Source organism: Fusarium proliferatum (assembly GCF_900067095.1).
Source record: "Fusarium proliferatum ET1 genome assembly, contig: FPRO_scaffold021, whole genome shotgun sequence".
In the NCBI taxonomy this organism is placed as follows: Eukaryota; Fungi; Ascomycota; class Sordariomycetes; order Hypocreales; family Nectriaceae; genus Fusarium; species Fusarium proliferatum.
In genome coordinates, this window is record NW_022194810.1 from 1 (window position 1) to 16,915 (window position 16,915).

The window sequence follows — 16,915 nt, forward strand, 5'->3', positions numbered from 1 at the left end:
CTCCGAGGGAACACTTGGTACATCTTGCTCAAGCTGTTCTGGTAGTCTTGGCTTCTCTGGCTCTACTGCCGTAATCCCACAACCTTACGACCCCCCCGCAGAAGATGAGGTGTGGGGTGAGTATGATGATCTCATTGAAGATGCTGGCAAAGCACCTTCCTCAGCAACGTCTTCACGAGGTGCACCGTTTCATCTTGAGACTTAAGAGTCGAAGCTGGCTAGCAAGGAGAAGCCCTTAAAGTTGCCGACGGTTGTCTTCGATAATAATGCATGCCAACAATCCAAGGCAACAACCATCTCCAGCACTTGCAGTCCTGACATGACTGAACGCCTTCGGGCAGCTTTCCAACCTCACCCACGCCCCAGAACTACCTTCTCAGTCTCCGAATTTGTTTCGGGATACGAAGACTGCAACAACAACAACACTGAGGTTCCTGCGGCTGGTGAGGTATCTCGACGAAGCAGTCGGTCTTCCTGTAAGACGAGACGATCTGATGCCAGCTCCTCTTCCGAGGATGGGTCACCACTCGCACAAGTAAATCTCAGAGTTGGTTCAATGACGGTGAGCAAGTGGCTTACCTTCGAGCATGTTCTATTCAGCGACGTTCGCCATGAACTGGTTCCTGTTGAGGGACCACTGAAGAGGCACTCAATACTCGTAATTGATGGCCTTGGTAACGATGACTGGTCATTCTACGCTGCGGAAGCATACCCGGCTGCCACCTTCTTCAACCTGTCTCCTCGCGCTCCTCTTCCTGAAGAACTCAAGAGTTCATCTTCGAGCTTCCCTCTCAGCCCTCCAAACCACCACCAGATCCAATACGTCTCTCACCTCGACAAGTTTCCGTTCGCCCCTCAGAGCTTTACGGCTGTTGTCTATCGCTTCCCTGTCGCAGCTCCTGAAGCATACTACCGCAGCATTCTCACCGAAGCGCGCCGTGTGTTGGAGCCAGGAGGCTTCATCGAGCTCTGCATTCTCGATGTTGACCTAAACAATATGGGCAACCGGGGCCGGCGTACAGTCCGCCGTCTCAAAGAGAGGATAAACGAGAGAACGCCTGATACTAGTCTCGGATCAACCGCAGATCTCATTCTTCGTCTCCTTGGCAAGGTTGGTTTCACTACCATCAAGGCAGCACGAGTGGGTGTGCCCGTGGCAAGTTCCGTCACTCGCTCAGACAGTAAGGCCGACAAGGGCAAAGCTATTGCTGAGAATAAGAAGGATCCGCCAAGTCTATCCGAGATGATGAGCGACAACAGTCCCTCGGCAGACGAGGGCAAGATGGTCAGTCGGGTTGGCCGATGGTGGTACACACGGTGCTACGAAAACGCAGCAGGGAAGTCCTCTGTAAAGAGCATCTGGAGCGATAAGTGTCTACTCTCTGAAGCTGAGGAGCTCGGTACCAGCCTGAAGCTCATGGTCTGCTGCGCTCGAGCTCCTCTTGATCGCATCACCAGTGTCTAAGCACTTAACACAACACAGTACTTTCTTCCTCTACTTTTCCTTATCGGTCACAACATTGCGCAAGATACGCAAGTTTAATTGGAAAGCATTACAGGTTGGAAGATTTCCTACGGCGCAAGCCCATTCCTCAGAAAAAGAGGCTATACCACAAGATTGAACCACGGAAGCAATCTTTACTTCATTTCGTTCCTCCACAACAAGAGGCACTCTTTTTCTCTTTTTTTTTTTTTCGAGTCGCACAGGTCAGTTTAGACCGCACACTGGATGCACTGGTGTTACGAGCTACGGTCTTTTCTAAGCTCTTAATATGTTGAAACATTGCGCTCCGCAGAACTCGAAAACTGCGTGCAAAAGATGGAGGAAAAGAGAGTCGCAATGATAGCGGTATTTTATGGCTAATTGTCAAGAGATGTGATTGATATCGAGCTTGTTGCATGACGATGCCATCTACGTCGGAGAGCAAGATTACTATTCTTGCACTCTGATCACCTCCGTTGCTATGTCTGCTGTTTATACATACTGGTCTGAATTATAAGTCGAAAAGTCCACTCCACAGATTGTGTCGTGCAAGGTGTATACATTGCTGTAAGATTCGTGATCACTGGGTTTCGTTGGCTGCGTCTCTGCCTTTCCCTTAGCTTGGGTATAGCTGAGCTCGGTTTCCGCAGCGCCGTGAGCGTGTATGGTGAGATGTAGACGATAGGCTTTGGTTGGGTGTGATGGTTTCGGTTTTACTGTAGAATGAAATGAGTAATGTTTTCAGACACGTTGATTAACTCCAGCACCTGACCGAAGGAAAAGAAGAACAAACTCAGGACAATCATCAATTGATCCATCTACTGCTCACTCCACATGCCTCGGTCTTTGAACTATCTTGGTACCTACAAAGTGCGTCACTACTTCTCTTCACCGTTACCATTCAACAATTTTCCTTTGGTATAGTTTTTTTTCAAGCTGTGATTGTATCATCTGTTACTTGGATACATAGGTGTAGACTCGACGATGCCAAGTTAAATGACGGCATGGAAAGCTTCGGCCAAGCACGCGATCCCGCATATCAACCATGAACTAAAGATCATCGAGTTCAAGAAAATCGGAATTTTGAGGGCGAAAAGCTAAGACTCCTCTTTTAGGCGACCGCCATGCACGTCCACCACTCGGATTGCCTTGATGGCCACGTTCCTCAGTCTTTGATCCATGGCTTCTGCTTCACGTCCTTGTCGTTCAAGGGTCTCAAAACTCCCGATTGGTGCGACACTGTGCATAATACTAGAGGTACCACTGATCGTGGTATCGCGGAATGAGGCCACACGATTCGTATCTGGGGTTGGCTGTAGGCTATCCATCGCTGTAGTCTCCCCAGACCTCATGTCTCGACCTTCCGTTCCGTAGGAATCTGGATTGAGCCGAAAGTGAGTACGCGGGTCGACCATCCGAAAGTTTGGTGTTTGCGAAGGTATGTTGGAGGCCGACGGTAATCTCTGAGCCGGAGCCGTGGCAGGGTAGCCTGGAAACCTTCGATTACTGTACATAAAATACGTAGAATTGTTTGATCTTTGTGGACACATGGAAGACATGTTGGAGGCTACTTGATATTGGGTCGAGTTTATGTAGCTTGGAGGTCCGCAACGTGAACCATAAATTGACCCATAACGTGTCGAAGTGTTTTGCGGTGTTGGATATGTGGGATGGACATTGTAGTCTTGCTGTGGCCAACGAGCCGGAGCTGTGGCCGAATTGATTGAAATTATGCGAGGTCGATTGTGTGTTGTACTACAGCACATTTGAGAACTTTGTGATGATAGACAGGCGAAACAAAAACTAGAGCCTGACTGTACCTCAGAAGCCGGACCCTCGGGGAAATGGCCTGTATTTCCGTAAAGCGGACCATACATTGGACTTTGGGATATCGACTGGGAGCCTCCAGAAATCTGCGCTGGAGTTCTATTTCGTTCTGGGGCCCTCATAATTGGGAACTTGTCATGATGGAAACCTTTTCCAGTCACTGTTGCTTGTCGCTTACCAAATCTATCAGGTTGGCTCTCACACGGTCGTTTGTGGCTTCGACTAGATTTCCCAGGAAGTTGCTCCCAACAACGTCTTGAAGGTGGTTCGCAAACTCGCTCTGGTAGAGGCTGTCCGGGCGGCATGATATTTTTGTCGACCTGCCGAACTTCTTGGAGCTTTAGTTGACAAGTTGGCTCAGACTTTGGCTGAACCTCTGGTGTCTTGACTGTCTGAATATCGTGGCACTCTAGGCCTCCCATACTCCGTTTATTACTCGCTTCTTCGGGCCTATCTGCCACAGCGCCGGTGCCATTGGTAAGTTCCCGTCGTGCTGGTATACCGCCAGCGGCTGACGAAAGCCTTGGCAATTCTTTAGGTAGAATAAGTCCTTCCGACTCAAGACCCCTATTGTCTGGGGTATTAGGGTTTTCTCCTTTCTTTTCTCCGACCCGCCTTTCCATCTCAGTCCTGACAGCTTTGGTCTCATTGTCTCTCGCTTCACGTGAAGTGCGGAGGCTTTGAGATGACTGCTCTTGTTGAGCGGCCCCCTTATCAACCGCAGCAACGAGTTGTGACATGTCAGCTCTGAGCTCGATGGATACCTGAGCTAGTTCCTTTTCTAAAATATCGAGCCTACCGAGGGTTTCCTCCACCCGTCGAATACAATTCTCAAGGCTCTTGTTGCCGACTTCGTTCAACTGACTTCGTTCTCTCCCAGCCCAAACAGGCTTTTCTTCTGCTCTGGACATATTTGAAAGAATCGGAATGCTCAATCCTTTCGTGTTCCAGAAGTATGGCGTAGAGATAGAATAAGCTGGTTTCCTTACAGCATACCAGATCAAGGGGCTCTAGAGAAATAACAGTCTGCAGTGGTAAGGCCGTAGCTGGGATTGAGCTAAGTGTTCGACTAGCAGCTTGAGAATAGGATTTGAAGAACTTTACGACGCTTTCAAGAAGAGCATAGAGTTGGGCAATTGCCTCAAATATATGCCAGACCATCGGGGCTAATTTACTGGAAGGCAGAGTTCAGCAGGAACATGAGCGCTCAAGCTCAGTGTTTTGAGCACCTGACCTCATGAAAACAGAAGACACGGTGATAATGGCACTAGAGAACAGAAGAACATTATCGATTAAAGCCAAAAGCTTGACAGACGCCCCCGAAAACCCAGTTCGGAGCTCGTGTATCTCGACTGTTATACAGGAACTCCCAAGCATGGAATGTCGTCCGGCGAAGCGACGGCCGGGGTATCATAGCATAACGTGCTGTACTAGACCTACCGGATCGCACGCATGATGGTGGAGTATCCCCACTTCCGCATTCAAACACTCAGATACAAGCCTGAATTATTCGTCTCAAGGTACTCTGTAGGTCTTGCCATCATTGTCTGTAGGCTTGGCAGAATGCAGGCACTTGAGCGTTATGCAGAACGATCTTCCATGGATCACAAAGAGAAACAGAGCCAATGGCTGCTATGCGCGCGTATCACGCAAGCAGCCAGGACCATGATCTGCCACGGGATCGTGGCCACCAGTAGGTGATGCGCCGGATTTGTGGACTATGTTTCGAGGTCTCGGATCTTTGCTGCAATGGTCAAGTGATGAGAAGGTCAACTCGTCATAGATAAACGGATCCGCGGCCGGTATTGGAGCTCTTGTTGACTCTATTCTGGTCTACGGGCGTCCGATCACTCAAAACCCACCTCAGTCGATGTTATTCTACGAAGCTGAGGCGTGATGCACTGCGAAAAGGAACCCGCGGTCAGGCAAGGGTAATTTACGTCCCTAGGGTAATCCGATACACTCGTCAAGGTTACAGCTAGACAATATAGAGAATAGATCAAACCGAACAGCTTTCTTGCATCATGTGCCAGAAACAGTGGCCAATCATTTATGTTGCATGAGTACTTACCATTTTTGCTTCGTCAATATGCTAGAAACTCTGTACGTAACACCCCCGCTGAACCTACTTCCATGCCAAACCCGGATCACATACTTGTTTCGAACAACGACGGTCAAGGTGAACGGAGCGCTGCTTCCACGGCACTAATCATGCCCCTCATTCACATCAATCCTAGCCGTGAATGATATATTCTTGTGAATTACGTTACGAGCTTCGGTACCGATTACTATAGCCGGAACTAATGCCCAGTATCGTTTAGTCGTATCTTTTCGATGTACCAAAAAGAACTCCTGTATCAGACACCTGACTTTGGTTTAAATCCTGACATTATCTGGTGAGAACTGGGTCTGGGGGCACCCAATGCGAAGTATAGGTATCAGTATGGAGCGCGATGGAGCGCGAAGAACGGGAGCAGTAAGAAGCATCATACATAGGCGACAACAGCTTTCTTGTTCGATGCCTACACATGTATGCGGGTTGTGCGACTCTGTGAAAAGTCTAATAGAGAGTGTCGCTAAGCCTGAATATGATCCCAGTATGACCAGGGCGAGGAGGTGACTAGATCATGAGGCTTGGATTGGTCTTCTTGATCGTCCATGTCCGAGCATCGCATCTGAATCTTGGCTGAGGAAGTTTTTGAAACAGATTCCTCTTCCTGCTTTAGATAAGTGGGTAGTTTTAGCTACGAAGTTTGTGTTAGAACCCCACGGCGATAGACACGCCCCTCGCTCAACGGAGCACGTGTGAGAGCGTTGAACGAGGGCACAATTCTTACTGGCTGGCCCGGAGTTGGCGAGTTGTTGCGCGCCTGGGCGGAGGATAAGCAGACACACTCAAGTCATTCTCATCAGCCATCTTGGGTAGGGTATTGTAACTATCAGAGCCTGGACGTAGTGATTGTTAGCGACGCTTGCAATGTTTGTAAAGCAGTGAGCTGTTTTACAGATAAGATGGAAAGGGGGGAGAGGCTAGGCTAGTAGCTGGTGGCCGGAATCGACGTTTTTGGTCAGCCTCAAGTCATTGACAGCTCTTCCATCAACGAAAATGACTCACTCCCTTGAGATTGCTTTCTGTCGGTCGTTCGATGGTTGAGCTTGGGACACTGCCAATGGCGGGTTGAAACTATGGCTTCTGGCGAAGCGGATATGACCACCGGACTCCTGTCCAGAACTTGCTAGAGAACAGTGCGCGTGGCTAAATGGGCGATTGAGTACTCTCGAAGGGGGAACTCGTGCCTACAAGTGTGGCCACCGCTGAAGGGTCCATGAGCCTACAAAAAGTAGCCACGCCCTCTCTACAAGAGACTTCAGGATCACAGGAGCGAAGGGGATGGATCATCTGATGGAACTCCGCATTTCCTTCATCAGGAAAGAGCATGGTTGACGGACTAGATTTCGAGTTCTAGCTTAATACCTGTGTCGACTTAGTTTAGATACTTTAGTGAAAGATAGGAAGAAGTAGATTCCGGCCAATCCAACTCTTATCTTTGCAGTAAGTGCTTTTTCGACTCCTTCTAAGGGCACGTCCATAGTTCAGACCTACGAGTCGAAGCAATTTCTCCGGGTCCAGCGTCAAGAGCGCAGCGAACAATGAGTGGCGGCGAATGAAGGATCAGACGTAGCGTCTGTACAATCATTACGGGTCGTACGATCACTCCGTCATCCGAGTTCGTGTGTGACGTGTGTTGGTACCGATCGAGCCATCTGATACGAAGCGGCGGACTTGTACATGGCGTATTTGCACCTCATAGCCCCTAGCTTGCTAAACGGCCATCGCGAAGAAGGGTGGCACAACAGTGATAAACCTTGAAAGGCCGGGTGCTGATTCTATGGCGCGACGTTTTAATGAGCACTACGCGCCATGTGTCGCGCCTATACTGTTTGATCTTCATATTCTCCGAGTGTCTCAACGATCGTATATTCTCGAATTGGCGGCTAGACTTATCTTGACCCCCATGGTGCGACTCCCCACTTACATCGTCCAGTCGGCTCATCACCCTCTACACTTCTCTAGTCCATGCCAGCTTATCTCTTGTGCTTTATATTTTTCTATCGCCACTCCCAAAAGAAGACCGTTTGAACCCAGCCAGTCTCGTCGCACCTGGAGGCTCGCTAAGCTGTATAATTGCAGCTGAGAGTGTGATTAGGTCTTAGCCTCGACGGTGGTTTTGGTCCATGAATCATGTCACATGCCCGACGATCTAGGAACGAGTCTCCTGTAGCGGCCAGGTCAAAGCTATTCGAGACAACTTAAGCAACCGTGGATATTCTCTTACACCTCAGACCACCAACTTGTCTTGAAATGTGTCAAAACGAAAATGAAGCTAGCAGTTTGCTGCCGATGGTAAGATAGCGCTCAATCTAGATGAAAGTTGACTGGAAACTGGGTGAGGCTCTGGTAGATCTACTCTAGTATGTAAAGCGAGATGCCACTAGTGAGCTGAGCAGGGATCTGACATGCAGGGACGACGCGAGCGTCATGCATGAAGGTGCGGGGGGGAGAAGGTCATGAGCCTCGGCTCCATGGACCTGGCCAAGACTAGGTGGAGCAAATTTGGTTGCGGAAAGGTTTGAATCAAAGAAAAAGTCTAATTTGTTACCGCAGCATCCCCTCAGAAAGGATTGCTTCGGCTACTGAGTTGTTGCTAAATGGCCCACCGCGCTTGCACGGGAGAACACCGAGCGTGTGCATAAGATTCGCTAACGCGATGATAGTTGTGTGTGTGACGAAAGTTTTCTGGCGCTAGAGATTACAGCATGCCATGGTGTCACATCAAGATAGTCGTTGACTTGACAGCGGGCGGCCGACATCACAAAAGCTAAGTCGATGTTTTCTTTAGCCTCCACGGGTTCTCAAACAGACCTTGGCAGTGATGGACTACAGACTGTAGAACTGTAAACACGGTCTGTCTGTCAAGTAGCTCAGAGCTGATATCCATGCAAAAACACTCTACCAGACCAGCAAAAGGGTGTGACCAATCTTTGATATCCTACAGGTGCGTCCTTTTCCTCTTTAGTGGCTACTTCAATCATACTTTCTAATGGCGGGCGGTTCATGTGATGGGCTAATCCGTTTCTTGCAGAGCTGTTCAAGTTGTCTTCTTTTTGTTTAGAATCCAGGTACGTAGGGAAACCCAGCAAGCTTGAGAGCGGATGATTCCTGAAAAGAACTTTGCAGTAGGTTGAACTAGACGACCAAGTGTATACCTTGCAGTAATTGACTCTCATTCTGCTCTATACCACGGATCTTCATCTTTTATTCCTAAACCACCACTCGAATACTCATCTCGCACACCTCTGTTCTTCCAAAGTCTCGGGCAACGCACTCTATAGACTCTATTCACTTTCCTCGTGGGCCTTCCTGTTAAGCTTCGGTTGTATCATATGGTTCACGTTTGCTTCCAGCAAGCATGTCTCCCATATTCCGAGGCTACAACGTGGGAACGAGAAATCACTCCACCTTGCTTACTCCTGGAAACATGGCCACAAGGAGAGAGATCTTAGTTGCTCTAGAAGATAAAAAGTCTATTTGGGATCGAATTGAAGCTGAAAGCCAAGAAGGGAGCAGAGATATGAATCCCACGATGGAAAGATTCCTCTCACGATGGAGAGAGAATACAGCTGCCTCTGAAGATATGGCAAAGCTAGCATCAGTTGGTAAGGGGCAGACAACACCACGAGAACCAACCAATGATATCGCAGCCATCATAGATAGGCTTGGTGAAGCAGATGGTGAGAGCCAGATGGAACGTATCGAGCACTGTCATAACGAAACAGTCAAAGCCCCCGTTGATGTGCTTGATGCCAACGACAATATGACTGGAGGTTCCGAACGACCAGCGCGTCCAGGTGCACCTTGGCCGCAACGAATTGAGGAGCGAGCTTTCTTTATACCTCAATACTATTCACCCAAGAAGCTATGTCATATGGCCTCCAGCGTTGCACCAGTTTGCATAGCTGAGGAACCCTGTGGCTGCCATCACCAGTTGACATATAGTTCCTGTCCCGGACATCTAGGCTTCCCGACTACGGTTCCTAGTTCGGATTATGCTCTGCAAGGGAAGGAAAAACCTGGAAATTTGCCTCCATCACGATCCATCGCGTTTCAACCAAGCGTCCCGCGATATGAACTCGACAATTGTACGCAGCGTTGTGAGGAAATGTCTGAGCTTCTGCCCACCCAGCCACGTAAAAGGCCAAGACTACCGGAGCAAGCTAAAGCCTGCCTCAGAAGGTGGTATTATGCAAACATTCAGCGGCCATATGCAGATGGACATGAAATGCAACGCCTCATGTGTGAAACTGGACTAGAGTGGGGTAAGTTCAATTCGGTCAGGCCGAGCTGGGTAGTACGAAGAAGACGAGTGAAGGTTGGAAACTAACATGTTCACCAACAGATCAAATCAAAGGCTGGTTTTCCAGTCAACGACGTCGAAAGAAACTTGGGAAGAACGAAAGAATCAAGAAAGCATCCAAGAATCACTTAGGAGGCATTGAATACCATAGAGACGGGGCAGCCAAGACCAATGATATTGATCATACTGCCGGCAAGGCGACCCAGGCTATGGGAGCAATCCAACCGATGAAAATGACAATAATTCATGCAACTGAAAATTTTCTTGGACGCACGAGATTTCCCGTTGACTTGCCTCGACCGACACCCATCTCTCTTCCACCCATCAGCCAGCCGATACCGTCCTCTACGCTTCCTCCAGGGATCCCCCTAGGGTCTAGTGAAATTCTCACACCTCTACCTAAACAAGATTCGTTTGCAACAGGCCCACGTGGCCCTGAACATATACTTACTAACCAATAATATTCAGCAGCCACCATCCTCACTCCTGATGATACGGGAAGACGAGATGCGAGCGGCTGGAGTGAGGCAAAGACTGTGGTTAATGTTCCATCTTCCATTCATCTTCCTCCCATAGCGAAATCTCTGCAGAGCGGACGTCTGGAGGCCAGAGCGCAGTTAAAAAATGGACCGAGAAGAGTATGGACGGCCGAAGCAGATTTGCGAAGGTTCCATTACTCAGACAAGAAAACTTTCCCCACCACCGGTCAGTCCGATACACTATTAACCTTCTTGTGATACTTTGTCTAATGCGAATTCATACAGTGGAGCGACCCTAGGAAGGATATTCAGCGCCTTGCAGAGGTCAACACTCACCCGTACGCGAGCAGGATCCATGTCATACAGTGCTGGGACATGGCGGAACGATGAGGAATTCTTTTGCTACTAGGCAGGCAAATGCGTTGAACCCTTAGAACAGGGCCTTTTTGCGGACTGATTTCAGTACTTATCCAGTGGTGATGGAAGTGATGTTGTGAAATATCGAATCCCTTCAACTCTAGATGCTCGCGTTTATGTACAATGTCCAGCCCCGTGCGTGCTCGCCAGCGTTTAGTGCTAGCATACGTGGATCAGATTCAATTGCGCTATGATCATTCCAGCGAGATTTAATAATGAAGCGTATTCTGGTCTCATGCCGAGAGAGTGACCTTGAACTGACCAAGATGCTTGGACGATCAACTCTCACGTAGGGGAAAGGAAGGATCTGGGTGAGTTAAGTTTAGGAACAGGGATACCTTCCGGGCTCAAGGGAGCAAAGAAAACTCTTTAAGCAGTGTAGTGATAGTTCTGCAAGCTCGGGCCTGCGGATTGTGGATTGATAATGCGCTGTCGACTGCGAGGCTTGGTGTGAGGTGCAGAAGTCAACCTGGTTCTTGTTATGCTGAATTCTTGGTGGAGTTCCTCAGCGGGCCCAGCCTCTTGATACTTCAAGTCATTCAACTCAATTCAAGTCCGAATCCCTGACTCGCAAGCCAGGAAAAAGGGCAACAAATAAGTCGACTCAGGTCATAGTCTACAAGTCGCCAAGTCAGTATGCTTAGAATTAGTTTGTAGATTTCTTCTACTTTTATCCTCGAGGAATTCCTAGACACAAGTGAGGACCTCTTATCTTATCTTAGCCTCTTAGTCAGTCAAGAGAAAAACCTGGGAGGGGGCATTAAGATTTTATGTCTACCACAGAGCCTACTGCCTTAGGGCCGAGTTCCGTCTGCTCTGCCCTGGTGATTGGCAGCCGCTTGTAGCGCGAAAGCACGTTCCGGCCGCTAACTTCACCTCCAGATAAAGCCCTGTCGCCTAGAGATGGGATACTTGGCAACCGTTAGAAGGGTAGACAGGTTGGAATACGATCACTATTGACAGAAGAGGGCAGGCGACCGTTGGTCTTGCGTAATAGAACGGTCGATAAGATCAAGACGAGTTGTAGTAGTGGGTGAGAGGACCTATTGGACTTGCTGATGTTTAGTAATACTTGCTAATGCTGGATTAGCATCTGGATGCCCTCGAGCTTCTGTTAGACATAGCGATATGGAACTTTGCTCACAAGGGAACGCTCTCAGTAATGGCACTCAACGGATATGGAGTAGCTAGATAAACCTCGCGCGTCGTTCATAGGCGGCTCTGTCATGGCCTGCGATGTTGTATCCGTAGGAACAGTTACAAGCGGGCATTAGTTAGGCAAGCTCTTCGAGTCATCTACCTACAGACGGTGATCGAGAAGTCTGTCTTGGCTGCCAGGGGGGCACTCATTGCCCACGACGACATATCCCATCGTATAGTTAATAGCTATAACCGACGAGGAGTACTGAATTTATCACGGCAGTTTAAGGAGCTGGAATTCCGGTGTAGAACTAATAGTCACAGGAAACATTTAAAATCACCATTGCAGTGTTGCGCTACAGGGTCAGTCACGTAATGTTGACCGTGTTTGGCAGTGGCCCCCTAGCCAAAGAAAATTGGCCTTACACGTACACGACATGCTCGAAACTGGATGACCTCAGGTGGATGGCTCGACTCTTCGACGGCCTTTGTTCTTGCCAGCGACTAGCTAACCAACCGAGCCGTGGGTTAATATCAACTTGGCGCCCCCGCCATCGCGCAATTGATGAGGATTCCACCTGTCCGAATGCACCTTCATACGCGTACGCGGAGAGGCAGGAGTGTGCTTCAGCTTTCGTTCGCAGCCCATTCCACCACCGGCATCTTTATTTGCCACATTGAGGACCAGCAAGGGCTGTCACAAACTGCCGGTCAGGATTGACGACTTGCAGGATGGTGCCCGGTCATTTGCGTGACTCCCGCACAGTTACCGGCCCTCAAAGAGCTCACTCAACGATATCTTCCAGTAACATGCCGGCACAGCACTGTTTGTGTAACCTATTATTGGCCAGACTACTATGTGAACTAATGGAGATGCTAGGAAAGCCGTTAGGAAATACGCCTCAGCCTTCAGCGGCCCCAGGCACGCCGCCAAGGCGGGGGCATTTGGGCCCATCGAATACCATCATCAGTTTTAGCAAACGCGCTCATGAAGATTCTCGTGTGCCAACAATTGAGCCCTGTTCTATTACCCAAAGATTTCAAATCGTTTCTCAGTACACTGTGGCCTACGCCTTTTAACAAGCTGCATCGCCTACCCGGGCATCAATTTATTGGTTGGCGGTCGCGTTTATTGTGATGCTGTACGTGTGTAGAATTCGTGTATACAATACACTAGTCACATCACAAAGGAGCTCTTGCAGAAGGTCCACGATCCTTTCAAGGCTCCGGTGCGGTGAAGATTCTATTTTGTCTCGTCTCAAGACCGAGTACGCAAGAGTTCCCTTTTGGCTGATCCTGGAACTCGGGGAGAGACGGGGCAAATTTTTGGGCTAAAAGAATATGGTCTTCGACTCTGACAAGATCGAAATGTGAGAGAATAACCTCGAGAAACCCAAGGGCGACACGCGCAAGCTGACAGTCATCGGCGGAGTTGCCGAGAAAGATACCGAGGAAAAATCCGAAATTGGTACAAAGAAACATTTTCTAGTTCGAGACACACCTGTGGCCGTCACGATGTGAAAGCAGTCTGCGTACAGCATATGATTTGATTTGAACTAAAGTTTAGGAAGAAATCCACAATTGTAGCTACAACCTAGAAGTCTGCTGAAGCTTGATTGATACGGTAATTTATCGATGAACAGGAAAATCAATCGTAGACTCAATAAACAAGAACCATGAATAAACCACTTGCACCCCTGTCGTTATCTTTTCTTCTTTTTGCCTCTATTTTTAGATTCCGGATTCTTGGCAGGCATCACCACCTGCCTTGTATCCCATTTACTCGGGGCCGCAGACGATGAAGCCAGAAGCTGCTTGTGCGCCTCTCGAGCGGATACCGCAGACATCCGTCCGGCGACCGGATCTCCGCATAGCGACTCCAGGTATTTGCGACTGTTGTTTTCGCGAGCTTCCTGAGCACGCGCAGCCCAAAGGTATCCAAAATGGCACGAGAACACCACTAGGAATGACCGAAGGATGAATGGCATCCAGTTGCATATCCATAGAACAACAGTAACAAGTACATAAGATAACAAAAGTCTCGCTGTGGGAATCTTTCCAGACAAAGCGGTCTGCCTTTCCGCCATAGTGACAGAAAAAGGAAGCACGTTGGGCTTCGACGACGCCAAGGCCTGAAGTTCACGGGACGCATCTTGCCGAAACGATGATGCGGCTTTCCTAAAACAAACAGTTTTCTCATACATATCTTGGGCCTCGACCAGGCTATCTCCATACCAGGGGCAAGGTTTGAGCCGCTTGAATGAATTAATGAGTTGCTGAAACATCACGACATCGTTATCGACTTGTAGCGAAAACAAGTGAATGCTGCCTTCGACTTCAGCAAAAAATCCGTCCAGAGCATTAACTGCATCGTTCGCGTCGTAGACATCATTGATATCTTTCGTAACGTCAAGTATTGTGTCGTAGATGTGACAAGAGAGTTGTGCCCGGTTTTTCCCAAGAGCATCGAGAATATCACGTTCGTTAGTTATGCTGCGGCCTTTATAGTGAAAGGATTCCTGCTTCAGCAGCTCTGAACTTTTGGCATGTCGTAACACGTCGTCCCTCAGTTGAGCACATTCGTCCTCTAGAATCTCGTTACGGGCTTCTAGCTCGCTCACCCGTTCCATCTGCTTCGCAACCTGTTGATTAAGATCATCAACGTCCTCGGACAGGCCCGCATCGTGTCGGAACCCTTCCCCGAGAGAATTGAGGCGTTCCCGAAGTTCACTTGACTTCTGTGATGTAAGGGGGTGCTCCTCCGCCTGATGTGCTATAGAATCTTCTAATTTGTTCTGGAGCATTACTTGCTCTTGAATTCTGATCTCCTTCTCCTCGATTTGGCTTTTGAGACGCTCTACCTCCCCCATCGCTTTTCCGGGGCAGAGAGTGATAGCGTCTTGGATATGCTGGAACTGCCCTTCCGTAACAATGTGTCCTTTACTAGAGGTATTGTTTGCGTCTTGTTTAGACTTTTTTAGTTCGTGTTCGAGAAATTTCTTTGCTTCGCTTTGTTTCTTTACCTCATTTCTGAGTGTTTTTGTCTCTTTCTGACTCATTTGAAGATGGCGCCGAAGCTTTTCTGTTTCATCATTGAGCTTTGTAGCGTGCGAACGAGCTTTTGAGAGCTGTTTCTCCACTTCTTGCTTGTTGCTGGATTCATGACTAAATCTCGTCACCAGCGCTTGAATCTGTGCGACCACAGACATGTTAAGACTGGCCAGAAAGGTAGTCTGGCTGTTATAGCACTTTTGAATATGTGTTGAGGCGATCTCAGACGACTTCGTCGCATTGACCTTGTCCCAGATGGATGAAATTTGTCCGTGTAGCTCTTCTATCGTCCGGTTGCGTTCGAGTAGCTGTTGATCGATAAAACTTATGTATTTGTCCGTTTGTACGCGTTCGCTTTGCATCCTACAAATCTCGGATTGAAGACATCCGATTTCGCGCCGGAACCTGTCGTTGTCCCAACGCGCCTCTCTCAAGGTTTGCGTGATGGTTTCAGTGAATAAAACATTTTCTGCCAGGGCACGTTTCAAATTTTCTGTTCCTTTCTGAAGCGTTGCGCATTCTACACGTTCTCGACCGTTTATTATGTGCTCATCGTTGATTTGTTGAGTCAGGGCCGTAATTTCATCTTTCGCGATAGACAGCTTTCGCTCGAGTTCTTTGATTGTCGCGCCTGTCGACGAGACCACTAATGGAGCCATGATTAGGTGGAACGATGGAAAGACTGAGGGTGGTTGCGTTGATGATAGTGCAATAACAGCGGCTAGATGACACGTGGAGAGCAAAAGGTGAAGACCTCCAGAGGGGGCGCAGCCAGGATTTATGCCTCAAGTTTACGGGGCCCGGTGCAGCTAGTGCCACGTGACCTTTGTACCGGTCCCTGTTTTATGCTTCAGCTTCTTCAAGACCTCCGTTGAGGACGACAAGGCGTTCTTCGAGAATCACAGCGACAAAACGGCCCTCGATCGCACCAGCAAGACTCGGGCGATGAAAAATTAGACTAAGCGCGAGATTGCTCAGCTTCGGCTCCGGATAACGGCCTGGGAGGACACCCGCTGTAAAGGCGAGATTCGATGTTCCAACGGCATAGAACAGGACATGATGGAGAGACACTGGCTGGTAAAGTATCGATGTAGGATGAACGGTTTAATTTTTATTTTTATTTTTATTTTTTTATAGTAACCTAACAACCATCAAAGTCCTTTGCCTACCATCATGACACCGCATCCGTAACCGAGCCTCAAAGAAAGAAAACACGCCTGTGTTTGTTCTAGGACGCAACGTTCAAATTTTATCATAAGCCCGCTTCCCTATACTTCACGCTGTCTTTCATATGTCCTTAATCCAGCTTAGTTACTGCGTACTTCCTGCCGTTGCTATGTTGCTCGACCTACACAGTCAAAATTCTAAGTGCTATCTAGAAAGTTATTAAAAGTGCCACCGTGTACATATTGATGCTTGAAGAAGGTTGTCAGTTCCGTGTGGAAGGGTAGGGTTGTCAAAGGCCGTGAATGTGAGATATGGTCCGTTCTGGGCCCAGCTGTTGCAGGTAAAAACATTATTGATAGCGAGCTCCGCTGGAATTTCGACTGTTGAAGAGCCACACATTTCTGATAACCCCTCAATAGTACTTACCGGAACTCTTGTCAATGCGAGCGTCGGTAGTCTGAATCTTTTGTCTGAAGCAGGACTGCTCGCAGTGGAGTTATTTAGATGACGACGAATTTTCTCTTCTCAATGCACTACCTACGGGGCTTGTATTGAGAGATGGGTTTCTTAACCGTGACAGAACATGGGTTCACCAGCTCAGGAGTAATCCATTGCGGTAAAAGCGTATGATATCGAATTAAAAAATAGCGGCATTGAAAGGTAAGAGAAAACAGAGCGATACTACCCTCACCTCACATTGAAAAGTCAACTACATGCGTTTACCTAAGATAGAGTTCAAACATTCTGAGCTTCAGCAATCACGTTTGGTGAGGCGAACGGAAACTGAATCGTAATCGATATCATGGTCACTGATGCTTCGGGGTTGCTTCAATTGCAGAATAATCCTTGCAACTCCATTCTAAAGGCGCATGCAGCACCAAGAAGTCCGTGAAAACAAGTGAGAAAACAAAGACCTCTGCCTCAATGAGGTCATC

The 16,915-nt window shown here is 48.4% G+C and overlaps 4 protein-coding genes across 4 annotated transcripts; 2 read left to right on the top strand and 2 right to left on the bottom strand.

Moving 5' to 3' along the window:
* Positions 1-319: 319 nt before the first annotated feature.
* On the top strand, positions 320-1,465 carry FPRO_16104 (uncharacterized protein; the record flags this gene model as incomplete). The annotated part of the gene is made up of 1 exon (XM_031225211.1): positions 320-1,465. The coding sequence occupies one exon, from the start codon at positions 320-322 to the stop codon at positions 1,463-1,465; it is 1,146 nt and encodes a 381-aa protein (XP_031090393.1).
* Positions 1,466-2,580: 1,115 nt separating this feature from the next.
* FPRO_16105 (uncharacterized protein) lies at positions 2,581-4,221 on the bottom strand (the record flags this gene model as incomplete). The annotated part of the gene is made up of 2 exons (XM_031225212.1): positions 2,581-2,861; positions 3,489-4,221. The coding sequence occupies 2 exons, from the start codon at positions 4,219-4,221 to the stop codon at positions 2,581-2,583; spliced, it is 1,014 nt and encodes a 337-aa protein (XP_031090394.1).
* A 4,560-nt stretch (positions 4,222-8,781) lies between these two features.
* On the top strand, positions 8,782-10,504 carry FPRO_16106 (uncharacterized protein; the record flags this gene model as incomplete). The annotated part of the gene is made up of 3 exons (XM_031225213.1): positions 8,782-9,511; positions 10,195-10,431; positions 10,491-10,504. The coding sequence occupies 3 exons, from the start codon at positions 8,782-8,784 to the stop codon at positions 10,502-10,504; spliced, it is 981 nt and encodes a 326-aa protein (XP_031090395.1).
* A 2,961-nt stretch (positions 10,505-13,465) lies between these two features.
* Positions 13,466-15,472, bottom strand: FPRO_16107 (uncharacterized protein; the record flags this gene model as incomplete). The annotated part of the gene is made up of 1 exon (XM_031225215.1): positions 13,466-15,472. The coding sequence occupies one exon, from the start codon at positions 15,470-15,472 to the stop codon at positions 13,466-13,468; it is 2,007 nt and encodes a 668-aa protein (XP_031090396.1).
* Positions 15,473-16,915: the final 1,443 nt, after the last annotated feature.